This window comes from Rhineura floridana, chromosome 3, assembly GCF_030035675.1.
Source record: "Rhineura floridana isolate rRhiFlo1 chromosome 3, rRhiFlo1.hap2, whole genome shotgun sequence".
NCBI classification, from domain to species: domain Eukaryota; kingdom Metazoa; phylum Chordata; class Lepidosauria; order Squamata; family Rhineuridae; genus Rhineura; species Rhineura floridana.
This window is the reverse complement of record NC_084482.1, coordinates 66,268,200-66,292,536: the sequence shown is the minus strand read 5'-3', so window position 1 is coordinate 66,292,536 and position 24,337 is coordinate 66,268,200. Positions and strand designations below refer to the sequence as shown.

At 41.4% G+C, this 24,337-nt stretch overlaps 1 protein-coding gene and 1 non-coding gene across 4 annotated transcripts in view; one reads left to right on the top strand and one right to left on the bottom strand.

Annotated features, from left to right (window-relative positions):
* Positions 1-475: 475 nt before the first annotated feature.
* TRNAQ-UUG (transfer RNA glutamine (anticodon UUG)) lies at positions 476-547 on the top strand. Its single transcript has one exon. It is a non-coding gene; the product is annotated as a tRNA-Gln (tRNA).
* A 4,062-nt stretch (positions 548-4,609) lies between these two features.
* NARF (nuclear prelamin A recognition factor) overlaps positions 4,610-24,337 on the bottom strand; it is a 50,616-nt gene continuing 30,888 nt past the window's right edge. For all 3 annotated transcript variants that reach the window (XM_061616394.1, XM_061616393.1, XM_061616392.1), the window contains 6 exons: positions 23,947-24,065; positions 20,987-21,116; positions 18,821-18,893; positions 17,544-17,681; positions 15,409-15,566; positions 4,610-10,954 (listed from right to left, as the gene is read on the bottom strand). In XM_061616394.1, the coding sequence (XP_061472378.1) occupies positions 10,713-10,954; positions 15,409-15,566; positions 17,544-17,681; positions 18,821-18,893; positions 20,987-21,116; positions 23,947-24,065 (860 nt within the window). In that variant the 3' untranslated portion in view covers positions 4,610-10,712. The remainder of the gene's footprint in view (positions 10,955-15,408; positions 15,567-17,543; positions 17,682-18,820; positions 18,894-20,986; positions 21,117-23,946; positions 24,066-24,337) is intronic.

Sequence of the window (24,337 nt, the reverse complement as noted above, 5' to 3'; positions counted from 1 at the left end):
TTTTCGTTTTGCAGGGAGGGGCGGAGGGGGAAACCAAAAGGTTGTTAAATAAAGAAATGGAAAATAATAGAAAAGAAAGCCAGCTGGGGAGGGTGTAAGGAAGGAAAGGGAATGCTCGGTTATTCTCCGTTTATGTTGAGGTATCTGCTGTTACATAATGGTAACATTTGCGGGTGGGGGGGTATTAAAACGTCTGTCGCTTGAGAACGTCTGTTTATTTAAAAGGGGTTTGCATTCTTTAGAAGGGGAAAGGAATCATTTTTCCGTCCAATAATTGAAAAAAGGTTGCTTAATCTGAAGCCCGTGAATCGGAAAAAGAAGAGTGTTTCAGCGTCATAGGATAATAGTTCTATCGTTCGTTTTCCCACATATATGTAGTTAAGAAGCAAGAACCACACGTATGAATATTAATCTGAAGAAAGAACACATGGGAACATGCTAGTAGCGAACTTTTCAGACACGAGGGCTGCCATGTGGTTCTATGGTGTAATGGTTAGCACTCTGGACTTTGAATCCAGCGATCCGAGTTCAAATCTCGGTAGAACCTACGTGAACCTCTTGACATTTTTAAGTTAACCTTTCTTTTTCTTGCTTTTTTTGCTTCTTTATTGCAAAAGGTATTTAGAGTGGTTGAAATGTGCAAGTTTTTTTTTTTAATGTGGGGAACCAACATGGTCCTTGTAGGTTGCTGGTGACAGGCTTTTCCTTTTGATTTAATACAATTACGTTGTCATGTGTAAATTATCCACAATAAACTGTCAAGATAGGATGCGATGATGAAAAGTGCGTGGGTTAAGGGGCAAACTACGTGGCTCATATTGCTCAGGAGTTCGTGGATGGGTAAAAAAAATGGGCAGACGGACTCTGGAAAACAAGACAAATACGTCTTGGTGGTGTCAAATATTTCCAGTTTCATATTTGTTTCTGAACCTCAAGGACCGCGTGGTGAAATGGGACAAGCAGAACTGTGTGTTTGTGTGCGCCGCCGTCTCTGTGTCTCTCTTCTCTCTTCTCTCTTTTAAGGCTAAAATGTCTAATAACCCTCAAATGGGAAGGCTTTGGGCAGAGGGTGGATTGGTGTGCGTAGAATGAAATAAGTTTTAATGAGACTGAAATAAGACGGTTATATTTATAACTAGAGCTATGATCAAGGTTATTGTGGATTTTTTTTTTTAAAAAAAGCAGGTTAATATTATTCCATTTTACTTTTATTTATTTATTATTAACACAAGCGCTACAAAAAACCGTGAGGGTGCCAGGAAGAGGCGGGATCTCATTCCCATTCTTATCCCACTTCTGTCTTCTGCTAAGCAGCTAAGGTGGTACCAGCTCTACCCTATGCATGCATAATCATGAGAGAAAACAATCCCCCTAAAAGGGTCTTTGCATTTATATGCAGATTAAATCAGTTGTGTTTTTTTTTTTTAAAAATCAATTTAAATGCATGCATTTAATCAACTCCCAATTTACCTCAACTCAGTAGGGCCTATTGGGTTAAGGTAAATTGGAATAGTTTATTAATTGCTTAAGGAACAGGCAGTCCTGTATCAATTTACCTCAGCTCTATGGTGTTTACTTCTGAGTAGACATGGGTAAGATTGTGCTGACTGGGCAACAGTCCTAAATTATTTATATTTATTTGTGTTGCTTTATTTCCTTACTCACTGAGGGGAGACTGTGCTGGGACCATCAGGCTTTTCCACCTGCCCTGCCTCTTCACCCCTGCTCATTCTGAATCTTTCTGGAAGATGAACATATTTCGTTTTTAGTTGAGGTTGCTTTAAAAAAAAGTTAAGATTCTGTTGTCTTAATTTTTTGTCAGTTGTATTGTTCTTTTCTTACATGTATTTTGTGTTAGTGTGCCCTTTATGAGCCGCCTTGGGAGCCTTTTTTGGCCAAAACAGCATAGAAATAAACCACAATATAACACTGAAGAGTACCCCCACATCATTAAAAAACCAAGCAAACAAACAAGATTTTATACAACTTAGAGCCCTGTAACAAAATCAGAATTGTTTATATGTTTAAAACTGTTTGAAATTGTGTTCAGGTAAGAAAGTGTTAATAAAATATTAGTAGGTGCAGATGAGCTATGACAGACCAGGTGAGAAGGGCGTGTGAGTGAGAATTGCAAGGGGAGTTTCGAAGAGAAAAGCCATTAGGTTTGACAGTTGGATAGGATTAGGAATTAAGAATAAAAGATCTAGTTAGAAGGGTTGAGGGTTTGGGGGAGCATTTCATTGGGATTAGTGGAGTAGGCTAGGAAGGTAGGATAGGGACAATAACAACATTCATTTACTATTGCATTTAACATCTTGTATATAATAAAGTTTATTTGTTTTATTCAAAATCGCACTTGTTAGTTTGGTCAAGAGCGCTACCGTACTAAGGTCCTATTCTATACCTATACCTGTACCAGTTTTACGGATTACACAAGTGGTCACCTTTTTGGGGGAAAGTGGTGCGGCTGAAGCTTGTGGTTCAGAGGGCATGTCTGACCCAGGCTGAGGCGGACTTCCTGGGGATTTCCTGATCCAGGAGTTTGGGAATCAGGAGGTGGTAATCTCAGAGACACATGCGCCCCCAGACATCTTTTTATTATCGTGCATTCATTTTATGATTTGTGGTCATTGTGCTATCAAAGCAGTCACACACAACCCATTTTTCAACGCTGTTTGCGCCTGCAAAAGTTTTGTGAAGTAACACTGTTTTATTTCCAGTCAGTACATACCCTTAACTTCCTGCTTAAATCCTGTAACTTTTTATAGCCAAATGCTCTGGTTTAATTTTGTCCCAGTTTTGTTGTGCTATATCCACTTTGGATAGCAATAATGTGCTACAATGTGTTATTAGTGTGCTGCCAAAGTTTCCTGCAGCAGTTATAGGGAAGGTTATTTTGTTTTGTTTTAATGGTATAATATATTTCACAGTGTTGTAGTTTTTAACAGTGTTTTAAGTTGCTTGGAGACCTTTGGTAACAAGCAACTAACAAATCTGATTAATGATGATGATGATGAAATGGTAGCATTGAGGAGCATCACAGAACAAACTAAAGCAGAATAAATCCATCACTAATGCACTATTATTGTGTCAAGAACATGTTGCAGAATATACCTGCAATAAAACACCAGTCTGGAGGGGCCCAAAATTACATGAAATTAATGGATCTAATTTGTAGCATACTTCTATGTCTATTCAGACATAAACTCTACTGCATTCAATAAAGTTTACACTCAGGTGAATGGGGTTAGGATTGCAAATTTAGTTGTGTCTGTTAATGTCAGTGGGTCTACCCTGGTAGGACTAACAATAGATACAACCCTATATTTAAATTAAAGCCCTATATTTTATGGTAACAGCTTCCCCATGCATATTCCTAGCTTGGTGAGGAAGGTGTGGACAAACAGGTTGTGCACATGTGGTTCCCCTTTCACAAACTGCATGCCAGAGTTTGGGCTGCACACGAAAAACACTTTTAAAAAAACCTAAAATCCTGCTCCTTCACTTTTTCTTTTTAAAGGCTCCATGAACTGTGCTGGGTCAAGCATATATCCTGAAATGCTCTTTGGTACTATGAGAACATGCAGCTTCTGTGCCTCCTGTCATGATCTTCCACCAGTCCACTTGAGCCTTGACCAACAAGACTCTTAATTTTGTCCCACAGAAGGCAGGAGAATGAGGTGGAGGAAGAGTGTTGCATCTTCTCTCAGTGCCTTGGTGCATTCAAGTGGACACAGTGCTCACCATCCTTGATTGTTGACCATGCTAGCTGGGGCTGATGGAAGTTGTAATCCAACAGAATCTGGTAGGAACTGCATTTCCTACCCTGCGCTAGAAAAAGGTGGCTTACAGTGAAATACTAGACACATCAGCTCAGAAATAAGCCCCACTGAATTTAATGGGACTCCCAGGTAAGTGGGCATAGGGTTGCAGTCTTACTGCTGTGTAAGTGAACGTGACTTTTAAGAAGTAAGTGACAAGCTGCTGAGGAGTCAGGCAACCTAGACATAACAAGCGATGGACTGGCCCCATTAGCAACCCCCTGCTGGCTCAAATTTGGGGGTACGATTAAAGAGCAAAGTGTCAATCATTAATGCTAAAGGAAGCCTCATTGAAATCAGTAGGAATCAAGTATTTTTGAATAAACACTGCTAGGATCAGACTATTTCTTATATAGGTTTATACATTTGCTATTATGGAGCAGGGTACCATTTGGATTTGCTTCCTCAGACACCAGAACGTCTTGGGACTGTCTTTGGTATTTAGATGGAACTCAACAATAAACGATTGTCTCACCCCTTATATACCTATCTCATCAAGAGGGCCGTTTCATAAGATGTAGGAACTGGATCTTTAGTGTGGGTATCTACTCTTTGGAACTCACGTCCATTACACATAGACTTTTCAGTGCCTATTGAAGACTTTCCTCTTTCAATAAGCCTTAAGTGGAGATTTTTTATATCCCAGTTTGTATCTGCATGGGATTTGAAATTATTTTGATATATGAAATTGTTTTGTTTTTAAATACGACATTGTATTTGTTTTATTCAGATGTTTCATAGGAAGTGTTCATTAATGGAAACAAACAATAAACATACTTGCAATAAAATTCAACAAATATTTTTATTATTTGAGCCATTCAAATTCATACTCAATTAGAAATAGCATAGATTACTGAATGTTATCAGGTACAATCATGTTGAAAAGGTCAAAGACTGCAGTCACTTATGTGCACAGCTCTTAACATTTTACAATCTCCTTTGACTCTGAGGTCTTACCAGAGAACTTCGTAACATCTATTGTTTCCTTTTTAAAGACCTCAAGTGGATAAATACATAGTATGGATATTCTCCCTACTAAATGTCTAGAAGATACACATATGCAGTACCATCATTCAGAGCATATTATTCACTTTACAACAGGCCTCACTCCTAAGTCCACGTTAAATGCTCATAAATCCCATCTACTATTTCTGTGGATGCATTTAGACTTCCTAAGCATATTTCCCAGGACGTAAATCCCATTAAGCTCAGTGAGATTTACTTCTGAGTAACAGACCTGCAGTCAGCACCCAGCATACTGGGCAGGCACCTTACAAGTTCACTCGAGTACCCATCATTATTTGACCTTCCTTTTGGAACATAAGAAGCTGCCATATACTGAGTCAGACCACTGATCCATCTAGGGCAGCATTATCCACACTGATCGACAGCAGCGCTCCAGGATTTCAGACAGGGCTCTCTCTCAGCCCTACCTGGGGATGCCAGGGATTGAACCTGGGGCCTTCTGCATGCAAAACAGGTGCTTTATCACTGAGCTACGGTAGTGGCACTGCTCCAGTGGGGGGGCCTTATGCTTGTGAGTAGGCTTATCTAGTGGTAATGGGTCAGGTGTAAAGCAGCCACCACTGGGTAAGCTCATGCACAAGGGAAAGGATGGCAGTTTAAGTGGGCTTACATAGCGGTGTCATAATGGTCTGGGGAGCTGAGTGGTCCAATTGTCCAATGTGCAAGGGGGAGGCTGCCGCTGCAGTAGTAATTGGGAGGAGGACTGTGGGAAGACTGATCAGGGCCCCTAAAAATCTGGAGTGGGTCTGCTAAGTAAGCATGTCTAGGAATGAACTTTACATTACACTGCCAGCATATTTTATGGCCTGATAGAAACAAACATTCTAGACTAAGTTTGAATCAGTCTTTTAAAAAATCACACCCTATTTTATTTTAAAAGCACATGTACACACACATGTACACTCCTCACATGCTATGGGTCCAGATATGAATTGTTCCAAAACAACATTCAAATAAGAAGTAAATCACTATGCCTGGATTTACCCAGGAGCATGATCAGTTCCAGGAAAATGGCAAGCAACGGCTGTAACAAGGTGGAAAACTCATAATTTACTTCAATCACAGGACTACCAATTTCCAGCTAACAAGCATATTACACCTACTGGATGCTGTTGAAGATTCACTGCTTCCACAAAGATCCTATCACAATGAATTAGGAGCTGTTGTCAATGAATTGCATCCATAATTGACAACTGAGAGCTTTCTGTAATGTACTGCAACCATGAAATCAAGTTGTTATGTGCCTTCAAGTCGATTACGACTTATGGAGACCCTATGAATCAGCGACCTCCAAGAGCATCTAACATGAACGATCCTGTTCAGATCTTGTAAGCTCAGGTCTGTGGCTTCCTTTATGGAATCAATCCATCTCTTCTTTGGCCTTCCTTTTTCTACGCTCGTTTTTCCCAGCATTATTGTCTTTTCTAGTGAATCATGTCTTCTCATGATGTGTCCAAAGTATAACCTGTTTCATAATTTTAGCTTCTACTGACAGTTCTGGTTTAATTTGTTCCAACACCCAAGTATTTGTCTTTTTCGCAGTCCATGGTATGCGCAAAGCTCTCCTCCAGCACCACATTTCAAATGAATTGATTTTTCTCTTATTTGCAATGATCACAGAGGGGGTTACTTTCAAGTAAGTGGCTTGGCTCCCATGGGTCTAACAAGAAGAGTGTATGTTTCCCATGCCTCTAACCTAGATGTATCTTACTATTATTTAAGCAAGTAAATTCAATGCACTGCCCTTTTTAAAGGGAGCTTTCCATCGACTACTGGCTCACAACACTGTAGACCATGTTCTCATAGCCAGTGTATTCTTGTCTTATACATTGGTTTGTGACGGTCTAATAATTTGCATATAATTTTTACTCTTACATGTGTGGAAAGAGTATATATGTATATTTCTGCTTTGCTAAACAGTATGAAATCAGATGTACTTCCATCCTTGACAGCCTTGCACTTCCCCATTTTTTCATGAGTGTTGATGCTGCAAGACACATGGGTTTGTGCTGAATGTGTAGCATGCAGTGGTAAATTTTGCAGCTTCCTTAATACACCCAAAAAGCATGGTGGCAGGGGGAGATGGAAAGACTCCCTATCAGCTTCACAAGATTGTGGATCAGCAAAAGTGGTTGCATGGTCCTGTTTCATTTAAGTGGTCCCCACAATGTGAGTAGAGAGGGGCAAGTAAAGCCTCTGTTGTTACTGGAGGGCCTGTCAAATTAGAGCTTCAAGCCAGAAGTTCCTGAAGGCATGTGAAGGATAATCCCTCTGATTTTGTGAATCAGCACAAAGGCCTGTACAGGCCCATCTAAATGTAAAAGGTTTACATGATTGGAAGTAACAAAGTAGAATGCAATTGGATAACTATAAATAAGCTAACATATGTTATCCAACTGTATTCCACTGCAAGAGTGGGAGAGTGCATTTTTGTAAATTTGTCTCTTGCCACCCTGTTCCTGTGGCTATTGGCCAACATGGGCACAACTGCTGCAGTGCAGTGGTATAATGGGGTGGTATCCAACAAAATAGTTCCACTAGTGCAAAGACTTTTGGCTGTGCAGTGGAACTTCCTTGCCTTCTCCTCTCCCTGTGCAACCTCTAAATCTTCTCCAGAAAGTTGGGGGAAAATCCCAGAACAGATTTAAGGGTCACATGGGGAGAGGAGAGGGCAGGGAAGGTCCATTGTGCAGCTAAAAGTCCTTGCACTAGTGGAATTGTTCAGCTTGATGCCACTGGTTTTAACCAGTAGCAAAAAGTTGCTTGAGAACATAGGTGGGACTTTTCCATATCATCTACATTTATGCTTGGGAGCTTCCATTTTGGCACAGAAAAACAGCTTCTTTCCTACCACACAGCAGAGGACAGACAACACAGTCCAGGGGGGTCTTGTGCCGGTGGAGCCTTTTGAGCATTGGGCCTGTAAAATTAAATTCAAAATCTATTCCAAGTAGTACAATATTTTTCAAGGTCTGTCACATATACACATTTCTCACAAACTACAACCTATAGACAAAACTGGAAGAAAAAATAAAAAAGATAAAGGATTTTAACATGAGATAGTCTCCATTGATATATACAAACATTGAAATATACAATGGAATTATAAAGCTATGATTGCGCTGAACATGTTTTGAGGGCAATCTAATGAACAAGAGAATTAAAATAAATTGCACCGCCAGCATAACTTGAAGACACCGAAGGCTGTGTTTATGCCTCACCACAAGAGTATCGACATCTGTGGGTTCATCCATATGGAAGTTTCTCTTGCTTCTGTTCAGCATGGTGGACCACAACTAGGAATGTGGAAAATATCCCTAGAAAAGGCCAGTATCTTTCCCTGCCCACCTCCAGGACACTCTCATGAAACAAGAAGCTAGTTGTGCATCCTGCATGCCAACCCTGATATTGCAACAGAATGAAGTACTCTGTATTTGTAGGGACTGAGAGGGAACAGACGTACTGTAATAATGCATCTGATGCCCTCAATGTGCCACGTGGATGCACCCTTTTGGTTTTAATTCAGTAGCATGCCCAGGATCCCCCAGCCACTCTTGAGTGACTTTCAGAGGTAGGTTTTAAGAAGTGTTTTACTCCTGCACCTGTTTAATGCATCTTTTTCTTTTTTCTAATGATACAGCTGAAAGATGATTAAGGTATACAATCTCAATTTTGTGTATGTAGCAAATCTATATACACAGAACACAAAATACACCTCTGCTATGCAGCTAAAGGAGCTGCAACCCAAATGTTTATCCACAGGATTGCCCCATGGTCTGACATCAAATCCCTTTATTGTGGCAACATATTCTATACTTCTTTACTGTTCAGCTGCTCCTGGGCAGAAAAAAACCCATTGCCTTTGGTGGGCAGCAGACTGAGAATTTAGACAGACACTTTGAGAGGAGTGAAGCACCAATGTCCTTTGATCAGAGGTTTAGAGAGCCTTAAGGTCCCAGCTTGTTTGTGGGTTGTTTTTGCATGATGATCATTTGAGAATGTCACAAACATTGCATTTCTCAGTAAATATTACAATGTTTACCCGTATTTTCGTTGTTGTTAAGATTGGAAAACTTAATGAAGGAACAGCTATGAAAGAAGCCAAGGCCATTGCAGAGACTTTGGGGGCATCAGAGTTGAAATAACTGATAAAAGGAAAGGAGTAATCGAAGTACAGAACAAGCCTAAGGTTGTCTCCAACTAAGTTCTACACAGAGTAGACCCACTGAAATCAATGAACTTACGTTAGTTATGTCTATTAACTTCAGTGGGTCTACTCTGAGTAGGACTAGCATTGGTGACCACTTGTTCTTTGTTTCATTTTTTAATTGAGTATCCAAGCGAGATAATATTGGAAGAAAGAAGAAGTTGCACCTCAGAGTAGGAAAAGGATACTATTCTGAACTGCACTTTTGTGGCATAATCCATAAAGTACTGCTGGTGTACAGTCTCCATTTATTTCTATGAGCATGCATTGGTCTCCCCAATGATACAAATGGAGGCTGCATATTGTCAGTACTTAATAGATTGCTCTGTAGTTACTTACAGCACAATTCTATGCATGTCTCCTACAAATTAAGTCCCATTGAGTTAAATGAGAACTCCATGAGTCAGATTCCCAGGTAGGGACAGCCTTAGTCACTCATTATTGGTGTAGTCCCATTGGTCTTGACAGATGATAGGGTCTCGCCTACACAAAATTTACTGTCAAAATTAAGGCCTATCTAGTAAATTCCAGAAAAGTCTAAAACCCAACAATTGGATTTAACACCAGTATAAGAAGTTGGTGAATCATTCTTACCAAAGGTGTCATACAGGACTTTGGTATTAGGCAGGCTTGAGTACAGAAAAGTGTCTTCCTGGATCAGGTCAACATTCGGTTTCAGGTATTCTGGCTTCAATTTGGCTGCCTCTTTGTCTGAGCAACTTTATCTAGCTCCACTGACTTAGACTTGCTCACCCTGCAACTTTGGCCCAGTGATCCTATTTGCACTTGTTGCTTTACATTTTGACCACCTGGATTAATAATTTCAACCACAATTGCTGACGACTGGAAGGATCTCTCAGATACAGTCTTGGACCTGGCTGACTGACCCCACCCATGTACAGTTGCCTTTTCTTGATGGCCAGGATCCCCATATCTTGAAGAACAGAACAACATGCTAGAAATGTCCATAGAAGCAGGACCATGAAAAGAGGTAACAGGAAACAATTCCCAGTTTTTCAAAGGAGTCACACAAGCTTAAATTAAAGCTGATGAAATTCATTACTGGTTGGGGGCAATGTTTCAGTTTTTCTCTTTGTGCCACCTAATCAAACTATGAAGTATATCCCTTAATAAAGTAAATTGGAATAGGTATGATACAATAGGAAATTATCTCACTGGTTAGTCTGTTTTGCCATATTTTGGTAACTTACTATGTTTCGTAAGGATATAAAGTCTGAGACAAACTGTAAACCTAACACAAGTTTGAGAACAGTAAAATCCATGACATTGGATTCTTGGCATAAAGGTTTGCGTACCGAGGATCAGAATCAAAGCACATTGCAATATACCCTGATTCTGGTAAATCTTTTCTGTTCCAATGCACCTCTGTTAGGAGTTGGAGAGATTCATTGTGCCATACAAAAGGTCCTCTGATGCACACACATACACTGTCAGGCTCTGATTAAATAAAGACATTCTAAATATACATGAAATCAAGCAACAGTTTGTCTCTACATAGTCCCAACAGGGAACAAAGGCAATTCCAGTTCTTTCCATTGTTCACATATATAATCAGTGCCTCAGTCTCCAGTTGCATAGAATAGTTGCCTGATGCTATATGTACAACAAACCTAATGCAAGTCATGCAATTTGATTGGTCACCACTTGATATCGAAATTGTTGGCAGCTGGTTTTTCCATGCTATATGTAGTATGTAATGATTCTTGGACCTTCATGGAGTCCATTCCGTCCAGCCATTCCTGGTAAAGCTTCTGCACGTGCCTATTGGTTTCAGGAAGTCGGACAGGAACTGCGGCATACACATCTTCCATCTGCCTGAGCAGGGCCTTGTCCGGTTTTCCATCTTCAGTCTGAGCCTGACCCTTCCCATTTAAGCACCCTAAGAGTGGAAGGCCAAAGCCAGGAGAGAGAATTGGTTTACTTAGGTACAGAAACACATTGAGCTGGATCAGCCAACATCTGTCTCTGGTCTGGCATGGTGGGGAGTAAGAGTGTGCCTTCCTTGCCCATACACTTGGTGTACCTGCCTCTCCTATGACATGAACCTTAAAAAGAATTTTAAAAGGGGTAGGCCTAGAAGTAGGCATTGAGAGCAGGGGCACAGGATATAAATTCAGAAGAGCAAAATTACCACAGGCCTAACCACAAGTGCCAAAGACACTTGAAGAGAGACACTGCTTACAAGTGCCTGTACGCTAATGCTAGGAGCCTCCGAACCAAGATGGGAGAACTGGAGTGCTTGGTCTTAGAGAAGAGCATTGATATAGTGAGCATAACCGAGACCTGGTGGAATGGAGAAAACCAGTGGGATACGGTTATCCCTGGATATAAACTATATCGGAAGGACAGGGAAGGACGTATTGGTGGCGGAGTTGCTGTATACGTGAAAGAAGGCATTGAATCCAGCAAGCTCGAAACCCCAAAAGAGGCAGACTCCTCCACAGAATCGTTGTGGGTGGTGATACCGTGCCCCAGGACGGACTTAATACTGGGAACGGTCTATCGTCCCCCTGATCAAAATGCTCAGGGAGACCTTGAGATGAGATATGAAATTGAGGAAGCATCCAAACTAGGAAATGTGGTAGTAATGGGTGACTTCAACTACCCGGACATAGACTGGCTGCATATGTGTTCCAGTCATGACAAAGAAGCAAAGTTTCTAGATATTCTAAATGACTATTCCCTAGATCAGTTGGTCATGGAACCGACCAGAGGGACGGCAACCCTGGACTTAATCCTCAGTGGGGACCGGGACCTGGTGCGAGATGTAAGTGTTGTTGAACCGATTGGGAGCAGTGACCACAGTGCTATTAAATTAAACATACATGTAACTGGCCAATTGCCAAGAAAATCCAACACGGTCACATTTGACTTCAAAAGAGGAAACTTCACAAAAATGAGGGGATTGGTAAAAAGAAAGCTGAAAAACAAAGTCCAGAGGGTCACATCACTCGAAAATGCTTGGAAGTTGTTTAAAAACACTATCTTAGAAGCTCAACTGGAGTGCATACCGCAGATCAGAAAAGGTACCGCCAGGGCCAAGAAGATGCCAGCATGGTTAACAAGCAAAGTCAAGGAAGCTCTTAGAGGCAAAAAGTCTTCCTTCAGAAAATGGAAGTCTTGTCCGAATGAAGAAAATAAAAAAGAACACAAACTCTGGCAAAATAAATGCAAGAAGACAATAAGGGATGCTAAAAAAGAATTTGAGGAGCACATTGCTAAGAACATAAAAACCAACAACAAAAAATTCTATAAATACATTCAAGCAGGAGACCATCTAGGGAGACAATTGGACCCTTGGATGATAAGGGAGTCAAAGGTGTACTAAAGAACGATAAGGAGATTGCAGAGAAGCTAAATGAATTCTTTGCATCTGTCTTCACAGTGGAAGATATAGGCCAGATTCCTGAACCTGAACTAACATTTGCAGGAAGGGATTCTGAGGAACTAAGACAAATAGTGGTAACGAGAGAGGAAGTTCTAAGCTTAATGGACAATATAAAAACTGACAAATCACCGGGCCCGGATGGCATCCACCCGAGAGTTCTCAAAGAACTCAAAGGTGAAATTGCTGATCTGCTAACTAAAATATGTAACTTGTCCCTCGGGTCCTCCTCCATGCCTGAGGACTGGAAAGTGGCAAATGTAACACCAATCTTCAAAAAGGGATCCAGAGGGGATCCCGGAAATTACAGGCCAGTTAGCTTAACTTCTGTCCCTGGAAAACTGGTAGAAAGTATGATTAAAGCTAGATTAACTAAGCACATAGAAGAACAAGCCTTGCTGAAGCAGAGCCAGCATGGCTTCTGCAAGGGAAAGTCCTGTCTCAGTAACCTATTAGAATTCTTTGAGAGTGTCAACAAGCATATAGATAGAGGTGATCCAGTGGACATAGTGTACTTAGACTTTCAAAAAGCGTTTGACAAGGTACCTCACCAAAGGCTTCTGAGGAAGCTTAGCAGTTATGGAATAAGAGGAGAGGTCCTCTTGTGGATAAGGAATTGGTTAAGAAGCAGAAAGCAGAGAGTAGGAATAAACGGACAGTTCTCCCAATGGAGGGCTGTAGAAAGTGGAGTCCCTCAAGGATCGGTATTGGGACCTGTACTTTTCAACTTGTTCATTAATGACCTAGAATTAGGAGTGAGCAGTGAAGTGGCCAAGTTTGCTGACGACACTAAATTGTTCAGGGTTGTTAAAACAAAAAGGGATTGCGAAGAGCTCCAAAAAGACCTCTCCAAACTGAGTGAATGGGCGGAAAAATGGCAAATGCAATTCAATATAAACAGGTGTAAAATTATGCATATTGGAGCAAAAAATCTGAATTTCACATATACGCTCATGGGGTCTGAACTGGCGGTGACCGACCAGGAGAGAGACCTCGGGGTTGTGGTGGACAGCACGATGAAAATGTCGACCCAGTGTGCGGCAGCTGTGAAAAAGGCAAATTCCATGCTAGCAATAATTAGGAAAGGTATTGAAAATAAAACAGCCGATATCATCATGCCGTTGTATAAATCTATGGTGCGGCCGCATTTGGAATACTGTGTACAGTTCTGGTCGCCTCATCTCAAAAAGGATATTATAGAGTTGGAAAAGGTTCAGAAGAGGGCAACCAGAATGATCAAGGGGATGGAGCAACTCCCTTACGAGGAAAGGTTGCAGCATTTGGGGCTTTTTAGTTTAGAGAAAAGGCGGGTCAGAGGAGACATGATAGAAGTGTATAAAATTATGCATGGCATTGAGAAAGTGGATAGAGAAAAGTTCTTCTCCCTCTCTCATAATACTAGAACTCGTGGACATTCAAAGAAGCTGAATGTTGGAAGATTCAGGACAGACAAAAGGAAGTACTTCTTTACTCAGCGCATAGTTAAACTATGGAATTTGCTCCCACAAGATGCAGTAATGGCCACCAGCTTGGATGGCTTTAAAAGAAGATTAGACAAATTCATGGAGGACAGGGCTATCAATGGCTACTAGCCATGATGGCTGTGCTCTGCCACCCTAGTCAGAGGCAGCATGCTTCTGAAAACCAGTTGCCGGAAGCCTCAAGAGGGGAGAGTGTTCTTGCACTCGGGTCCTGCTTGCGGGCTTCCCCCAGGCACCTGGTTGGCCACTGTGAGAACAGGATGCTGGACTAGATGGGCCACTGGCCTGATCCAGCAGGCTCTTCTTATGTTCTTAACCTAACCTACATACATTGGATTTTATGCACATAGGACCTATTGAACATGACACCCTTTTGTGGACATCTGAGGATGTCTAAGGCAAGGCAGGTACAGTAGGTAGATGGGGAAGGAAGGCATAATCTCACTTCCCACCATGCCTATGGACCAGATTAGGAAGAGGCATTGTTCAATCTAGCCTTTTGTAGCTTTAACACTGTGAACACATGTTTTGGAGACACTGATGCTAGCTGTTACCGATTCAGTAATGGCAACTGTGCTCTAAGAAAAGTGAGGTTTCCCTTCTCTTTTCCTCCTCTTCCCATTTATTTACGATGAATTTATTTATTCAATATTTTTCTGTGCCAGCCTTCATCATAAATAACCTCAGGGCAGTTTACACACATGAAACGTATCTGCAAAGCTCAATATAAAAAGTTAAGACCTAGCCGACTTCAGCAATCAGTCCCCTATTACAAATGGGCAACACTGATCCACTGCCTTTCTATGCTTTCCAGCATCATGCCCCAGCTAACCCATTTATATGGAATTACAATACTGGAATATATCAGACCCTGTTGCTTTAACTGCTCTGCAGTATATATGAGGCCACATCGTAATGCTAGGTTCACTGAGTGACACTGCACACAGCAGCCCAAATGGTGAGTAAAACAGAATTCTAGCTATTTTAAGAAATGGCTGACTACAGAACACATAGCAAAGGAATCATCATATATAGTGAAATCAGATGCTGAGCCAAACCAGGATTACTGAGAAACAAGAGAGAGAAAACTCTTACATTTGCAGATATTGGGGGGGACGGGACATTTAGAGGACAAAACAATCCCAAAGAGCCCAACCAGGGCTGAGTATGCCCAGTGACTATAAGAGGTTAAATATCTGTTGGGGGGGTGGAACGGAGTATTTTGGAAAAGGGCACAACTGGCTGTCTGGAACACTGTACAGGAACATTTCACACTGCAACATTTTGTTATAGGTTCCAACTGAATACATAATTAAGCTTCTTGGGGTTTTTTTACTTTAAACAGGTTTTTGAAAAATCTTCCATCCATCGAAAACCAGCAAGGCGAAGAAGTTGAACCACAATGTCTGTCTGTGACCTTTCTACTGTATGGGGGTGGGGATCTCTAATACAGTATTTTGTTGTTACCTCCAGGACAGGCTAAAACTTCTATGAAGTGGAAGGAGCATTTCCCCTTTTTCAACTTCAGGACCATATTTTGAATGTTTCGAAAGCCGTAAGCAGCGGCAAAGCGTAGCACTGTCTCACCATCCTTTTCCAGTACGACCTCTTGGAAGTCTTTGTTTCTGAAAAGACACACAGAGAAGATGCTGAATGGTACTACCTGCAGCATTAATTTGAGGACAACTGGAAACACGTGGCTGGGTCTTTCACAGTGAGAAAGTGACCACAGCAGATGTATGGATGAAAAGGGTGGACTTCACGTATCATCCTCTGCACTTGATGGTAAGGAATGCTTTTCATCTTTTTTCCAGACTTGGATATAATCATTATCATTCATTTGGACTGCTATAATGCACTTGATTCAGGGTTACCCACTGGTAGCTGACGCTCTTGATGGTTCAACAGCAGGTCCTCTCTAACAAGAAGTGAGATGATGGAATCACAAGCGCATTAGAGCTTGCGCTGATTCTCCACAGTATTTTCACCTTAGGTACTTATTTTAAAATACAATTTTTAAAAAATGAAATATTCTTCCAAACAAGAACTCAAGATAGGTTACAATGATAAGCTACTTTAACAATTTGGGTCTTTCATATTAAGGAACTATATTACCTGAACTACCTGAACTTTAGGCACATTACAAACACTTTCTTACTTCAGCAGGCATTTTAAGGTAGTGCAGTTTTATGATGAGTTTTTATTCTTCTCATTCTTTGTATGGCTGATGTTTCTTTTTGTAATTTTATGTGTACTGCTTAGAAATGCCAATGATTAAGTGGTATATAAATATACCTTAAATAAATAGTATCATTAAAATACAGATTATTAAACCCATGAAGAAAAACTGATCTACAAAGGCACAACAAATGGCATTCTTGCTCAGCTCCTGAGTTCTGAAATTCTTCGGCTCAAAGTGGACTACAGCCCGAGCACCTTCTGCAGACGATCAGACTTCCTAAACACTTCAAGAGGACAGGAATAGAATAAGCTAGGATTTATAAGCAATTGCATGTTTTCTATGTATTGTTTTATAAACAGTCTGCTACTGACCCCAGATCCTCAAGGACGGGTAGTTTATACATCTAAATGAATGCGTAAGGAAATAAGATGAGACCTTGGCTATAAAATAGGGTTTGTGAATCAGCTGGTTTCTGGCTGGCCTTGAGGGTTTTTCCCCAGCAGTGAGGCAAAAGAGAGGGGAAGGCATGTCGTTCTCCCCGTCCCCCCCAAACCACAACAATTTAAAAGGTTGTTTTGCACATGCAGATTTTGTGTATGCTCATGCATATTGAGCAGGGAAAAACCCAGAAGCATGTGTGTGCGTGCACATGTACACGCAGCACCAACCTGTACACACTAAATTTGAAATGGCTGCTGCATCTGACCGTTGTCTTCTGGGGCTCTCCGCTGAGATGGTGGTGAAGAGAAACCTGGCTTGGTTGCTGAGGGCAGTCATTCCCACAGTGGTGATAGGGAAAGGAAGAGGGCAGGAAAGAGTAGCTATACTGGTTGGCTTGCTCCCACAGTGGTGCTTTGTGTGACTTCTGAAATCTACCTATCTCTCCATCACCAAAATGATAATGGTATCACCTGTATGGTTGCTTATCTGGATATTAAACAGATGCAAATAAAAAATCCAAAGCTATCAAGAAGCTCTTTTCCTTGCGTTCAAAATTTTTTATGTGTACATCTAAAAAGGTAATGGCTGCATGTATTTATTGATGTATTTAAAATATTTCTTAACCACCCTTCGAAAAAAGATTCCAGGACGGTGGGCATGCAGCATAGAAATACAATCTAAAACTGATAAATAAACTTAGGAAAATAAACAAGACAAAATAAACATCTGAAAAACAGAATAGAAGTCATTTCCAAAAATAATCTGAAATGCTTGGGCCTTCACCTGGCATGGAGTCTTCACCTGGCATGTGATACACACGTTTTAATGGTGGTCCATGTACCATGACAGGTCATAGTTTTCTGCTGTGTGTAAATGTGGCAAAAATATACTTTATTGCCATGCAACATGCCAAGAGGTCAAAAGTACCTATTTTCTGAATTAGTGTTTCAGTTTAACTTAATTCAGATGCACAACTTACTTTAATACTTTGTATACTATATCTTTCACTTCAGTATCAAACAGCTCCTTGGCTGCGTATTTAAATATGTGTTCCAGGTAACCATCTGACCTTCTTCCATCATGACGCATTAACTCGCCTTCCTTTGTTCCATCAAACCTTATAAAATAAAGGAGGAAGACAAAAAGGAGAAGAGCAGGATCACCTCAGAGGAAAAAAAAAAAAGCTTAACTGGCACATATTTGTGCTCTTAACTGTTACCAGCCAAAAGGAACTAATACCATATAAGTAAGTTACTTGACCACAGTTAAGAGAACAGAACTAAAACCTATAAACATGTATTTAAAAATACATATTCAGTGGGTGGCTCAGGGGTGTGCATTGTGATGCTAGGATATGTGTTAAAGCAAAAGATGGGGAGGCAGAGGCCTTAAAAGCCTTGGGTTGTATCCAACCTCCTGTAAGTAAGCCTCCCATCAGTGCAAGAATTTCTCCTTGAGCAACAGAACATTCCCCTCTCCCCTTCCCCCATGTACCCCTAAATCTGATTGGGGTGGTCTGCCAACCCTCCAAAAGATATTTGAGATGGGCACAGGGCACGTGCAGGGGGAGGAGAGGAGGGGAAAATCCAGTTGTGCAAGCAGAAATCCTTGCACTAACGGGACAAGTTAGTTGAATATTGCCCCCTATCACTTAACAGTAGCAAAAGGCTTTTCAGATCTCTGCTCTGCTGTCCAACATATCGTTGTGCATTTATTTAGAACTAAATGAATAAATTGTAGCTCCCCAGAGTTCCCTGTGGAGAGGGACTGACTATTAAACTACTCTGGCAACTGTAGCTCTGTAAGGGGAACAGGAGTCTCCTAACAACTCTCGGCACCCTTCACAAACTACAGCTCTGAGGATTCTTTGGGAAAAGCCATGACTGTTTAAAGTGGAATACTGTGGAATAAATGTATGGTGTGAATTTAGTCTTAGTGCTGTTGTGAGTGGTCACTGTGCTTATTCTGTATACATTTGAGCTTTGCACAGAAATGTCAGACCATACACTGTGGCCTTTTGATTCAAGTGCTTAAATCTCCCCCCCCCCAACCAGTGTGTCTGAGTGTGTTTCTATACCACAATAAAAAATCTGTTAGGCTTTAAGGTGCCACAAAAGTTCTCTTAAAGACTGCAGAAAAATTAAAGACTGTTGAAAAAACTGTGATAGTCATGATTATTAATATTGTTTGTTCTTTCTTTTATCTGATGTAAAGATGTTTGCACCAATATAAAAGCATTTCACAAAATATACTTACAGGGTATCAAAGGCCACCTCAGCTATTTCTTTCAAAGATACTTTGCTCTGTTCCATTATTTGAAAGACTTCACCTGTAGGGGAAATATATATATACATTTTCACTGAAGCAGAGAAGCCACCAGGGGTGTGAGGGAGGGAGAGTTTTCTAGAGGTATTTAGTCCAGACATTCTAGATCTGCCCTGGTACATTAGTCTGGGTCAGACCAAAGGCCCATCTAGTCCGGTATCCTCTTTCCTACAATTGCCAAATGGATGCGCCTTTGGAAAGGCCACAAGCAGAGAGTGAAGGAAATTGCCTTCCGTGGCCCGACCCCCCCTCAGGAACTGACATTTAGTGCTGTTCTGACTTGACAGACCTTTTCCATGAATATGTCCAATTCCCCTTTAAAGCCACATACGCTAGTGCATTAGCACTGCTAGTTGCACACAGTGAACTCTTGCAGTGGGTGCCCACTGAGAGGAGAGGGAGCATATCGGGTGGGGACGGGGACTAAGAACACAGCTGACCAGAAAATGATTACGCCCTTTGTATTTCTCTTGTCATTTTTGAATGAGTGTTAGAGATAGCAGATGCAAACTGCTATAGCTTATTTATACAATTCATATTGCTGGAGAAAGGGTTATCCTCAAAATATGTTGGGAATAGAGAGCACAGTCTCTCCCTCTCTGTCCCCCCAGCCCTCTTGTCTGTTCTGCTTCTTTCCTGAGTATCTTTTATGCCTGCTTGTTCCAGTCAGCGCAGCACTCCGCACTCTGCTAACAAGGTAAATGCAGAAGTTCTTTGTCTTTGGGAAATCAGGAATCTTCCCTGGTTGCTGACTGACCTCCCACATGCCCGCACTCACACTGGTGATCCCTACAAGTAGACGACTGAGCAGGACAGGAAGAAAAAAGCAAACCAGCAGAAGAACAGCAGCAAACAACATATGAAAGCAAGATTCTGCAGCACACTTTTCACCCCTTCAGCAAATCACCACAATCAGTACACGCTCACACATGCACATTGGCAATTTACACAACCTGCTTCAGGTTGCTTCATGGTGCTTCACAGGACTGCCATGCACATTTTGGCAGACTTTTGCAGATGTGGGCACCCCTCATATCCATATAATCAAAATCTTCAGGGTGGCCCTTCCATGATCTTACAGCTGAACTAGGAGTTCAACCCATGCTCCCATCCTAGATCAACACTTAGGCACAGGAGTAGCCAGTGTGGTGGGGCAGTGCTGTGGAGCCACCCTACTGACAACAGGATCACTGCCACCTACCATGACAGTGTGGGCAGGACGGGCCAAGGTGGCAACGAGGTCAGCTCAGTGTGGGCACACTGGCAGGAGCACCCTATTGGCTCCACTGGTGTGCTAGCTCAGCCCCAACCTTATTGCTGCCCTGTCCCTCCCCCCCATCTCAGGAAGTGGCAGCTCCAACATGTCAGGAGGGCAGCTCTGTGGCACCACTCCACTCACTCCTGCTTAGGCATCAGACCAGAGCTTAAGGTTCAAATTATATATGGTGGTGGTGGTACATTTGAGTGTTTACTCCTGGGTTTGCTTCAGTTATATATAAAGCAGGATGTGCAAGGTAGTATTCTGATTTAATCAGTGATTGAATAATGTTACCCCAAGAGTAAGTGGGTGTGAAACCTTCCTTATCCCTGTTCCACCTCCCTCCAGATAACTTTTTCCTAGACAGGCACACTTCTGTATAGGAGTCCAGCTAAGGGAAAGTGACATCCGGGGACAAAATGTGGGAAGATTAAGATGCAAGGTAGGGTGGAGGATTTAGCACCCTTGTGCTCCTTTCAATTATAAACAGGACCCCTCTATAATTTTAATATGTATTAGGGCAAATCTTGGTGTAACTACAAGTGTCTCCCACCATCATGTGTAATTTGAGCCAAACTGGCACTTAAATAGATCTAATGGAAAGTCAAGATTGAAAAGTGTGAGCCATGTCATATTTTGATGACAACAGGAGCGCACCACAGGATATTCTGCAGCAATCCTTTCCCTATTCCCTCTCAGCTCCCTCCCCAAACACCCCACTCTAGCTGTGGAGGTGACTTGTTTTTATGCTGCAGTTTGTTTTTCCTTCATTCTCAGTGTTAAAATAAAAACAACAAAATTGAATAAAAACAGGAGTATGTTGGAAGGAAAATGCCTACCTGATGTTAAAACACAATCAACGTCTTGAGAATTATACATAGGGGCGTAGAAGTCTTCTCGCAAGGCTTCTAGCTTTTTGTCATAGCAAGGTGCCACAATTATGTGGAAAATTTTATCAGGGGACAGATTCTGATGGATGAAGAAAACAAAGAACATACAAAATTGCAAGAAAAGTAAGAGGTATATGGAGACAAAATGGATTATAACACTTCTTCAGGAAAAGCTATCCATACACTTTGGATATATTAGATCAGAATTCTCAGTTCCTGCACCTTTTCAGACTACTGGTTTCTTGTGTAGGTTATTCAGCAGCTGTGGGAGTATCCAACTGTTTTTTCTCCCAGCCAGCATTATCTATTGTGGAGCAATTACATGTTCCCATTAATAAAACAATATAACAGTGAGGAAATGCATTTTTTTCTCCTCTGCTAACTCATCCATTAATCTTGCCATAGCCATGTATTATCCGGATAAGGAGCTATAATTGGCACCTATAGCAAGGCTGTGTGAGTACACAGTGGTATGACACAGTGACTACTGTGTGAAAGCACACAGTTTGATGGCTGGGTTCAGTTTTTCTTGGCACACAATTTGAATCATCTTAGTTCAGATCTTTGTTTTTTGTATCTGTTGAGGTTTTTAGTACAGATTCTTGTTAATGATATACAGTGTAACATGAAAATCACCACACTCTTCCTTCCCTCATTTTGTATACCTCTTCAAAGGTTATTTTTTAAAAAAAAAATCTTTAGAAAATAAGGGCAAAGATGCTCATCTAGCTTTTTAAAAATAAAAAGTGGACTCAAGCAAAGGGACCTCTTCCCATGAAGCAAAGCGCCTATCATTTCACAGAACAGCACTTAAGAACATAAGATGAGCCTGCTGGATGATGCCAAAGGGCCATCTAGTCCAGCATCCTGTTCTCAAAGTGGCAAACTAGATCCCCATGGGAAGTCCTGGCAGGACCTGGGCGCAAGGGTGCTCCTGCAGTTTCCAGCAACTAGAATTCAAAAGTATGCTGCCTCCAACAGTAGCCACTGATAGCTTTATCCTCCATGAATTTGTCTAATCCTCTTTTAAAGCCATCCAAGTTGGTGGTTATCACTTTAAAGCACATCTTTCTCAAACTGGATTTTTAAAAATCCTTGCTAATTTCACTAGCCTGCTTTTGATAGCAGAAGTGAAATTGACAAAGCTCAGCATCAAGGCACCTAAAGTAAAGTCAGCTGCTCCAGAATGCCTGGGGTCACTTATGGAATATATATATATAGTCCAATTTTACCTCAGTTCCTCCACTTTTCTATTTAGTTTGCAGGCTAAATTCAAGGTGCTAGTTTTGACCATGAAGGCTCTACATGGTCTGGAGTGTCTGAGGGAACACCTCCTAAAGGTTCTCACCTGTTCAACAACAGAGATCTAGTTCAAAGAACACAGTGTGGGATGCTACAACCATCAGAAGTAAGATGGCCATCTACTGGAGGCAGCACCTTCTCAGTGGTGGTACTGACCCTGTGAAATTCCCTTATAAACAAAACTTGTTGGTCCCATGCAATTGGCCCCCATTTTGCCCGGGCTTTTAAATTTTATGTTGCCAGTTTTTTTGTTATCTACTGCCAGTCTGTCATTTTATACTTATGTGCTATTGTTAATTTTAATATTCTAGATTTTACTGGTGCTTTTTAATTAATTGGCTGCTTTGAGAACCATCTATGTTTGAAAAGCAGCATGTAAATGGGAACCTGAAGGAATGAAAGAAATACCTTTTAGTCCTGTCACGTGGGGACCAGCTGTATTGCTGTAATAGCCTTGTGGGATATTGCACAACAAAGAAAAAGAACACATTTAAGAGGCACTTGATAGGTATGCAGTCTTTAAGGCTGCTACCCTAAATGTTCTTATTAGGAAGGAAGGAAGGAAGCTCCATTGAACTTAATGGGGCTTTTCTCTGAGCCAGCACAATTAGAATCAGGCTGTCAGTGCCAAGAGTAGAGCCAAAACCCCATTTTTTGTAAACATTTTCATGTCCCCTGAAAAGGGGATCCCCCTTTGGATTGCCTTTCAATAAGAAGGGCATAAAAATGTATCCAGTGCTAAATGAATCCAGCCACTGCTGCCTATGTTGTGTCCAAGAATGAGCAATGAAGCCTCTACAAGTGACACAAGAGAGGGAGTGCTGGCAAGAGGGGCATGTCTCTCCCCACTGCTCCACCTCTCTGTGCAGAGTAAGGGCACAGCGATTACTATTGTTGGCACTCACGGATACTATTACATGGCCAAATCTGTTGCTTATGCAGTGCCTTGACATCACTGTGTTCTTTATGGGAACTCCGATTGGCCTGGGGTACAAAACATCAGGACAAAAACCTTACATGTTGCCACAGTAGCAGCTTCAGAGATAACAAGAGCTGCAGATCAGTGCAAACAGAAAAGAAAAGGTACTGTGTTAGGGTTAAGGGGAAGATTTTGCATACATACCCCAAATTGCTATTTAACGTTGAAAGGGTAAAAACTGGGTGCAGTTCAAGTACACACTAGCACAGGGATAGACAATAGTGCAAGGTACTCTAGAGCAGCCATCTTCAACCTTGGGTCCCCAGATGTTGTTGGACTACAACTCCCATCATCCTCGATCATCAGCTAAACTGGCTGTGGATGAATAGAGGTTGTGGTTCAGCACCATCTGGAGCCTCAAGACTGAAGAGCTCCGCTCTACAGTCTTACAGCATTGTACAGAACTGACCACCACACTGCTGGAGATAAAGGTGTCAGAAGGGATGAAGGATTGGTCCAGTGCCTTTTGCAGCTTTTTTGACTAGAGAAACACTCAAACTTTGCTAAACTGATAAAATATAAAACGATCTAGTGTGGAGAACTTTGTACATCAGTGTTGAACATCAGTATGTGAGAAACAAATTCTCCCTCATAAGTATCAGTTCAGAGGAGTACCGGCAATAGTTACCTGCTGCCTGGCAAAATAACCTTTTACAAGGGAGCCCATGATCTGCTGTGGTGACTTTGCTGTGCAAATGTGTGGAGTTACTAGGCTGGAAAGGACTCTCTCAGCATATTGGATCCAACCTAGAATGAGTAAACAGAACCAAAACAAGGGGGAGGTCATAAAGCAAAGGAGGAAAAATAATTTAAAATGGAGAAACAAGGTGAACTCTTGTACCTGACTAAACATTTAGCCAATGTTTTAAAACATTCCCCACTTGAATAACTTTATTATGCTGAACAGGCTAGTGGAATGCAATCTTTGTTTTGCTTTCCATAACTGTTTATCTCCAATGTCATTACACAACCTTGCTCCCTTTTAAGAATGACTTCAAATATAACAACCCCCCCCAACA